This window comes from Eublepharis macularius, chromosome 8, assembly GCF_028583425.1.
Source record: "Eublepharis macularius isolate TG4126 chromosome 8, MPM_Emac_v1.0, whole genome shotgun sequence".
Taxonomy (NCBI): Eukaryota; Metazoa; Chordata; class Lepidosauria; order Squamata; family Eublepharidae; genus Eublepharis; species Eublepharis macularius.
The window spans coordinates 34156065-34165303 of NC_072797.1; the positions used below are offsets into that span (position 1 = coordinate 34156065).

General features: G+C 40.9%; 1 protein-coding gene across 1 annotated transcript in view; it reads left to right on the forward strand.

Annotated features, from left to right (window-relative positions):
- Window positions 1-6092, forward strand: part of ZSWIM6 (zinc finger SWIM-type containing 6) — a 102592-nt gene extending 96500 nt beyond the window's left edge. The window contains exon 14 of the mRNA XM_054987246.1: window positions 3146-6092. Within this exon, the coding sequence (XP_054843221.1) occupies window positions 3146-4008 (863 nt within the window). The 3' untranslated portion in view covers window positions 4009-6092. The remainder of the gene's footprint in view (window positions 1-3145) is intronic.
- The last annotated feature ends 3147 nt before the right edge of the window (window positions 6093-9239 follow it).

Below are 9239 nucleotides of genomic sequence, written 5' to 3' on the forward strand. Positions count from 1 at the left end.
CGTCCATTTCCAAAGAATCCTGATTTGACTTGTGTAGTAAAACAGGGTAATCATTTCTTAGTTATGACAGTGCATTTAATGGACCGATTGTTACCATGTTGCTGTTCCCAGAAAAGCGTAGAGCATGGGAATTTCACACATGGAAGCAGTGATGTTACAGTGAAAAGAAATGAGTACTGACTGAAACGAACAAAAAGAAAACCTCTTCTCACACCCTTGGAAATACTACCCTGAGCCATTTGTGATATTTGGAGAACCTTCACTCCACCTGTCCTCCATACAGGGCAGCCTGGTTGGTATCCCATCCCAGAGGACCTGACCATCATCTCCCTAAGTTCAGCTGGAACTTCTTGGCAGAAAACTCTTAGAAATGCTGCAGCTGAAAAAAATGCGGCTGTATGAAAATTGCCCTTAGGAACTCATTAGAGAGAAGAAATACCAGATAAGGCCTCATATCCTTGAGGAAGAAGCCATGTTGCCAGGGGTGATGGGATTGCTGCATGTGGACAGATTTTATGTGATGTTGCTTCTGTTATGAATAGCAATTCTAAACTGCCATTCAGCATAGATTCTTGATGTCGATACTGCCTTTAAGTGTCCATACGAAACGGACTAGGAAAGTCACCTGCCAGGTCCTTTGAAGTAGTTGAGTTTCCAGGAACTGCATCTTCTTACATGCCACATCAACCATAAATACCTCCGAGAACAAAAATGTATTCTTCACACAACTTCTGAAAGTACCTAGTTTTCCCCTCCAAACCAACATGAGCTAACATTGACAATAAGTAGAAAAGAGCAAGAATCCAGTAGCACTTATAAGACTAACAAAATTTGTGGTAGAGTATGAGCTTTCGTGAGTCACAGCTCACTTCATTTCTGAGCAGTTCCTTTAGGCATGCATATTGTTCAAGTAGGACCTATATTCTAATTGAAAATACTTTTTTGCTTTTTGTATGTTTGGTACATACTTGATATTATCCAAACAGATTTTCGAGATTACTACTCTGTAAAAACCTCTTTTTATGATTGAGATTGCTTTTTCTCCCCCTGAGAATGAAAACCACCACCCAGGCTTTACCATCCCATGCCCTTGCCTCAAGTACTGTGTATCTGCAGATTTGCATGCAGCCTCTTTCTTTTTTCAAAATAGCATGTTTGTCTTGGCCAAGATAATTAAAACCTTGATTATATTCTAGATATTAGAGGGTAAATGCATTATTTTGCTTGGTTTTGCTCTTGGCAAACAAATTGCTTTTTTATTATTCTGTAGCATATTAGCATGTATATGTAACTTCCATAAGGAAGCTGTAATGACATGCAAAGACCACCTCTGAGACGAGCAAGTTTGTAAATTGGGAGCATGTTTGTTTATGTAAATGAAGACCAGGCATTGAATGGTTGGCCATAGGGTAAAGGAGGGGAGTGCGCATAGTATAGCAGAGTCCAACCGCAGCAAATAAGGACCTCTGGGTGTGGTTAGATGAGTGCACAGATGTGTGCAAATTACTTTGAGCCATAATGAGGCACTCGAGCTGCCTATAAACTTCAATTTATGGAGCCCATCAGTCATTGTTCACCCTCACAAGAGCAGCAAAAGGGTACTAAAGAGGCCTGCACATTTCAGATAGGAAAGCTGGTAGTAAGTATAGATTAGGATGTTTCCTTAAGGATAGAGTTCTATTTTCCTGTTGGGATTGTATTCATGGCAGCGTAAACTTTGTGAGCGGATGTTACTTCCTTTTGGCATAAATATATTGACCATTGGGATTTGCTTGGAGTCCTGCACCCCCTTGCCCTTCCACTCAAATCTGAGAGACTGTTTGCTCCCATGAATAACACAGTCTTGCGTTGTAACAATAAAATTCTGGTCTTCATTACAGATTTATCAGTCCTTGTATTCATGGCCCTCATGTGAGGCTGGCCATTGGATAGTACATGGGGGATAGATTGAGGTAGTGACTTCCAAGGTCATCCAAAGGCTATGTTCATTCAATGAGCCACAATGGCAGGCTGGTCTTCCCTTTGTCCAGCTACAGAAAGGGAAAGAGCTTTGTAGAACTGGCAGGCCTGTGCCATGGATCCCTTATTGCCGCAGATACCCTCGTGTCCCCAAAGTGTCTCATAGGTGACATGAGACCCTCGGGAAGGCTAAGATAGAATGTGTTGTGAGCTCTTGTAGTGAAAAGAGGAATGCAAATGCTTTTCCCCCACTGCTGTGAGCAGCAGTGCCCATCTGCTTGCAGAAAGGCGGCCAGGTTTATCTTTGAGAAAGGTGGTTTACAAACGAAGCAATGAGTAATAAATAATCATGACACAGCACAACGGCTGTAAAACAAATGTAAATAAATCCTAGCAAATTGACTAACCATCAGACATGCTAAAAATAGGAGGAATAGATAAAATCACACTGGGTAGCAACAGCCACCTCAGAATCCCTCTAACATGAGACTACGGCCATCTTTGCCTGATATCAGAACCCACCGGCCTGCAAGGCAGTCCTTGTACATAACACGTGGCACTCAATTGTACTAACTTTTCTCCACCATGCATTTGATTCACTATAGTCTGGATTTGAAGATTATTTTAGAGGGTGTAGGTTGCATGCCATGCTGTAAAGCACATGATTAAAGTAACATGTATGGTCTTGTGGAATAAATGCTTCATTGTGCATGCTCCATTATGAACCCATGCATTTGATACAAGCTTGTGTGTTCTATGTTCAGAGTCAAAATTCTGTGCTCCAAGGGCAATCCAAGTTGTGTCCTATGTATGAATGATGCAAGTTACCACAGGTTATTGCTCCCCAGATCTAGCAGAAACTGAGAGAGTTTCAGGATACTTACAAAATGGTACCTTCAGTTCTCCAATGGCTGTTGAGACTCCTATAGCATGCACACTTCCAAGCTTGCCTTTCCAGTTATTGAGAGCAGAATTATCCTTTTTGAAAAGGGAAGTTGAGATTCTCAGGGAGCTAAATTCTGTGCTGTGTTGCCACACTAGTGCAGAACTGATAAAATGGAGAATTTCTTGAGACATAGGTACAGGGGCTTATGCAAAATAGTCTGGGCAACAACCCCAAGGTGTCTAGCTCTTTGAAGTTCATACCTTGTTCAGTCTTGGTGACCTTTTTTTTGTCCCCTCACAGGTGTTTATGCACTGGATAGCATCATGCAAAGCTGGTTTACACTTTTTACTCCAACTGAAGCTACTAGTATTGTTGCTACCACAGTGATGTCCAACAGCACCATAGTCCGCTTGCATCTAGACTGCCATCAGCAGGAGAAACTGGCCAGCAGTGCTAGGACGCTTGCTCTTCAGTGTGCCATGAAGGATCCTCAGAACTGTGCCCTCTCTGCACTGACCTTATGTGAAAAGGATCATATAGCTTTTGAGACTGCTTACCAAATTGTTCTTGATGCTGCTGCAACCGGTATGAGCTACACGCAGCTTTTCACCATAGCACGCTACATGGAACATCGTGGTTACCCAATGCGGGCCTACAAACTAGCCACGTTGGCCATGACGCATCTCAACCTGAGTTACAATCAGGACACGCACCCTGCCATTAACGATGTTTTATGGGCGTGTGCGCTTAGCCATTCCCTTGGGAAAAATGAGCTAGCAGCTATAATACCTCTTGTGGTCAAAAGTGTCAAATGTGCAACAGTGCTGTCGGACATCTTGCGTAGATGTACTTTGACCACTCCTGGAATGGTGGGACTTCATGGGCGAAGGAACTCTGGCAAGCTCATGTCATTGGACAAAGCCCCCCTAAGGCAACTTCTGGATGCCACAATCGGAGCTTATATTAATACCACACACTCTCGGCTCACGCACATCAGTCCACGGCATTACAGTGAGTTTATAGAATTCCTGAGTAAGGCCCGAGAGACTTTCTTAATGGCTCACGACGGACACATTCAGTTTACACAGTTCATCGACAACTTAAAACAAATCTACAAAGGCAAAAAGAAACTGATGATGTTGGTTCGTGAACGGTTTGGTTGATAAAATGTGTGAATGGGGAAGGGGGGAGGACTGGGGGGGGGGTGATATGTTTTTACTTGAGCCTGCCTTTGTATCCTTTTTAACTTAAAAAACCCAGAGCCACACCGGTATTATATGTGTATAGTTATATACTGAGTTTGCAAAACTAAATTGTCATGTTGTGAAAGTTTGTGTATTTTTTTTCCTTTTTCTGTTTTTTTTTTTTTATGAATGATTGAGAGGCTTAAAAAACAAGTTTGGTTTACACTGAGTATATGTTGTCAAGTGGCAAAAGCCCACAGAGCTCTCCTATTCCTTCTGTATACGTTCACAGCCTCAAAACAAAATATATATATTGCAATGGCTTTAAAAAGAAGAGAAAAAAACCAAACAAAAACACCTCCATCCTGTGATAAGTACCTCGAATGGCTCCAGCTTTACTCCTTTGTAACTCATCCCGACATTTCAGCTTACTTAAATGAACCAACCACACAGAAAATAACAAATAGTTTCAAAGGCTGACCCACGTGGCTTTGCAGTGCTTGTTCATCCGGAAGCATGGCACACGGTTTGCTTGTGCATGTGGAAACTTAGCGACTGTCAACATACATTCTCAGGGATTTATCTGAAAAAAAAAATTAAAGAATGAGAGCATTTATTGTACTGTATATATATTATAGTATATGTCGGAATATTGAGAAAAAATATAACATTAACTAATTTATAAAAAAAATTCTATAATGCAAAATACTTGAAGCTGCAGTAGCTTGGTTTTAAATAAAAACAAGAAAATGTATTTGAAAAGACACAAGGGCGCCGAGCTTCAGAGCTGGCTCAGGTGATGAACGGAAAATGCTGGGCATCTATGCAGAGCCACCTTTTGGATTGCATTGTTGGCTGGAAATTGGGGAAAAAATTATACATATATATATTTATGCAGACTAGTGTATGCATATATGTATGTATACACACTCGTGCGCTTCTAACTGGCTCCATAGTGAAGAGGGGACAACAACCCGGAGTAGCAAGCCTTAGCATTAAGAATACAGTATGCCGGATTTGGGGTTTGTGCCTCCTAGCCTAGAAAACTTAGATAACTTTTTTTTCCCACACACACACACAGGGTAGTTACAGATGACTGCTTACTGCATGGTTATCACTTGTCAATGGATTGTGATGCGCACCACAGCAGTATGGGATTCTAGTTGCCTGTAGCATCTAGCCAAGTGTTGAGATGATTTTTATCATTAGTCTTCAGCCCAACAAATGGGCGGGCAGTCTGGTGTGATAAAGATGGTCTTGTCCTTAGCTGGTAACTGAAAATGGACAGTTTCCTAAGTGGCTCATGTGTTCCACAGTTGGTTCACAGATGGCAACCATGTGGCACAGTCTTGCGTGTAGCTACCAACAATGTTTTCCAAAATGATTGACATAATACATTACGCCTTTGCAGTGAGCTAATAATAAGCTAACCTTTGTGCACAAATAACATATATATTATATATATATATATATATAAATATATTCTGCATAGGTATTTGACTTTGTGCAGGACAGAAAGTTGTGTAGGTATGACTGTTCTACTTTTCAGTTTGTTTTTTAATACTTTTATTTCCTCTAGAATTACTTCAAACAAAAGCAGCCTTCTCTCTTGCCTTGTCTTAATGCTTTAAAATAACCAAACTGGAGATCTAACTACCAAACTGTTCATTATATTATTATATCTACTTTGGTTACAGTATAGTGTCTTTTACTTTAGCTGATGGTTCTGTATCCTTGTGCTTTTTAAAGCAATTTTTTAACATTTTGGTGCAAAAGTTGTCCTGTGTCTCTTGTTCCCTTCATTAGAGAACATGCTAGAGGTATGTTTGTAGATTTTTTTTTGTTTAGAGGGGAAAAAACTTGTTTCATGCTCTCCATTTTATTTATTATACTAGGAAAAAGGTTGTACTTCATCACCCATGTAAACATGCTCATGAAGTTGAAAGTAATTAAGATTTGATACACTGATATCAATTTATTTATGTAACTAAATCACTGTTTTATAAACTTGTTAATGATCAACAATTTTTTGTTTTGATTAAAATTAGTTTTTTGAAAGTTGATTTTTGACTCCTTTATGGTTATCTGTTAAGTGAGGCATGAAAAATGTTGGCATTGAAGCTTTATAGCTGGCTGTAATAAAGCACTTCAAGGCAGTCTGAGAAACAATCTTAGGTTTTCCAGGAATGGTTGTTTTGAATTTCTGTGCTTCAGTTGGTCTGTGTAAGATGCAAAGTTAGACATCTTTAGCATTTCTGCCCTACTTGGCTACATTCTGAGTGTACAACTTGGAGTGCATAGACCACGGCAGCTGCATAGAAAGAACTACTTGCTCAGACAGCAATTCCACATAAGAACTGTGTGGCTGTGAACTTAATGATAGACCCCCAGATGCTTCCAAAATGCTTGCATGGTGGCTAATTGGCATGAAGCATACCACACAATAACACTTCCAGGTGAGCTCAGCAATGGTAGTGGTCCTTCCATGTTCTTGCAGTACACATCTCCCTATGCCCCCCATACGTTGTAAACAAAGTTCCATGTAATGAGCTGTTCTTATGTGGGCTTCTATGACATCCCCATGGGGAGTATCAGAGGCATGTAGCAATGGCTGTACTACATTTAATACTAATTTAATGCAACATTCATAGAATTTGGTATTGCACAGCCAGTAGAATAGAAAACACAAACTGTATGTAGTTAGGGGTGTGCCCCTGAAAAATATTTGGGTTTACCCGAAGCGGGAAAAAGTTTCAGAAAAAAACCCAAAATCCGAAGTGGCATGCCGCTTCGGATTCGTGTTTCTAAGTCACTTCGGTATGCTCCGTAAAGATTCAGAGCATACTGAAGTGATGGGGAGGGGGAGGCTCACCCCACCCTTTAACCCCACCCCCACCCCACTTACCTAGTCAGGCTCCAGCCGCCAACACCGCGCTGGCCAGCTGGCTGGTGGAGAAAGCCTCCCCTGCCGCAGTTTAAAGGGCCCTGCCGCTTGCGAAAGGGCCCTTTAAACTTAACCCCCGGGGCCCCCAAAGCTTCCCAAATAATTACAAATGCTTCAGGAAGCTTTGATTCATTATTTCCGATTCGGAAATACCGAAGTTTTCCAAATTGGGCCCGATTCGGGTATTTTACCCTAATCAGATACCTGAAGCGCACACCCCTACATGTTGTATGGCAAAACGAAAAGTATGACTAAATGCTGAATTAGTGAAACTTTAGAAAAATGAAGGTCCCTTCTAGCATTGTAATGATAGAATTTCAAAATAATTGTCCAAGTATTGCAACATGCATACCTCAAGAATGGAACAAATTATGCTTGACTTGTGTGGTACCTCTGGGACTGTGACTCTTAAATGGATAAAAAGCTGCCTTTCTTTAATAGACTTTATTGTTGGGGTGGGGTGCATTTTGTTATTGGGTTATGCATTCACAGAAGACCTTACTCCCTCACAAACACCCTCATTTTGAAGGAATTCTGAAGTATTATACTAACAAACTGCTCATTCTGGTTTTTCCTCAGTTGCTAATGTTAATCTACCCATAGTTAAACTGACATGAAAAATACAGCATCTTCCTGGCACTTTATTTACTTGAGTACTTTTTATATTTAATTTTTTTTCTTCTCAGCAGCCTGGAGTCCTCAAATGTTTGGACAGTTCACGTTGCCAAATGTCTTGTGCTGATCTCATAATGACAATGTGTCTCAATGAATGGAAAACATGGCATGTTTTGAAAAGCTAGTGGGCAGAGGAGTGTTTTAATTGTAGAGAAACTTTCTCTGCTTGACTTTTCAACGGCTGCAAAAAAAAGTTGGTTGGAATCTCAAATGGACCAGACCAGACAGGAACGTTGCTTGTGTGGAGTGGCTGCCAAAGCTCCTTTCTGCTTCATACTGATGCTCTGTCATCCACACCCTTGTTGATACTGCAGCACTTGCTACTCTGTAATACCAAGGGACTAGGCTCCATAAATATCTCTGACTTCATGGGCTGTCCGTCGGTCTTGGTACACACAGCTGTAATACCACCACAAGCTGTCCATATTCTGAAATGTGTGTATCTTGGCCGTGATGGCAAAATGTTGTCAATTTGTCACCAGTTCTGCAGATCTGTGCCTGTCTCCTTCCTTTCTGCCCCCTCTGCTTCTAGCCAATTAAATGAAAGGACTCTGAAGCTTTGTTCATTGTCTGAAATGCTGGTTGAGTTAGAATCTTAGCACTGCTTTGGTTCCTTGCATCTCTTCCATGGAAGGCGTTACCCTCATCTCACTAGTACAAGGCTGCCTACCATCTCAGTTGTAGGATGTATATGGGGGCCCTTTTGGACTCTGTTTTCCATGTAACAGCAGTTTGGCACCAACCTCTCTAACCTTATTAAGTAGTTCGCCTTTGAGGTAGGACTCTTGCTTTCGGCTGGAGACAAGAATTTAAGAGTTGGAAGTGGTTTGGGAGAGGTTTAGCTTCCGTGGCATGCATGTCACTATTCAAGCAAGTTTTATAGATGTTTAAAAGCAAAGGAGAACTCTATTTAAAAGAAGTAAAATTGAGATTAGCATTTCAAGTAGTGCCTCTTTCAAGTTGCCTTTGGTCCTTCTCCCCCCCCCCCCATACAAAACCAAAACCATGCAGATGACTAGAAATGGGGAATTGGAGGAAGGTAAGAAGTATAAGCTGTCTGGCATCCAAATATATACTGTGGATCTCTAAAATGCTCTTATTTCTTGTTCTTCAAATGGTGTTTAGTCACTTGTGGAGTACTATTCCTGACCTCGCATGTGGAGTTTGTAAAATGAAGGCTCACATAAAAGGAGGAAGTTTGGGGGAACGTACTTAACCCTGTCAGCTTGCATTTCTGGGATTTATAGTCTGACTATTTAGATTACCATAGTAATATGTCAAAGGAACAAATGAAATCTAAAAGCAATGTATATGCCGGTAAGTGGAACTGAGAGTTTGGAAGAAGTCGTCATTAGAAAGAAGGAAATGTTCACTTTGAAGATACAAAACTTTTGACACAGATTTTTGTAGCTGACGCCTTAAGTCTTGTGGGTGTATTCACTGCATTAAGCAAACACCACAAATGGCAACATCATAATGCTTGAATGTTCACATTATTCATAGATCTCACCAGGGTGGTTGGTACTGTGCACTGCATAGATGGTCCAACAGTTGTCACAAGTTGTCCAGGCAGCTCACATTTGTAATACAT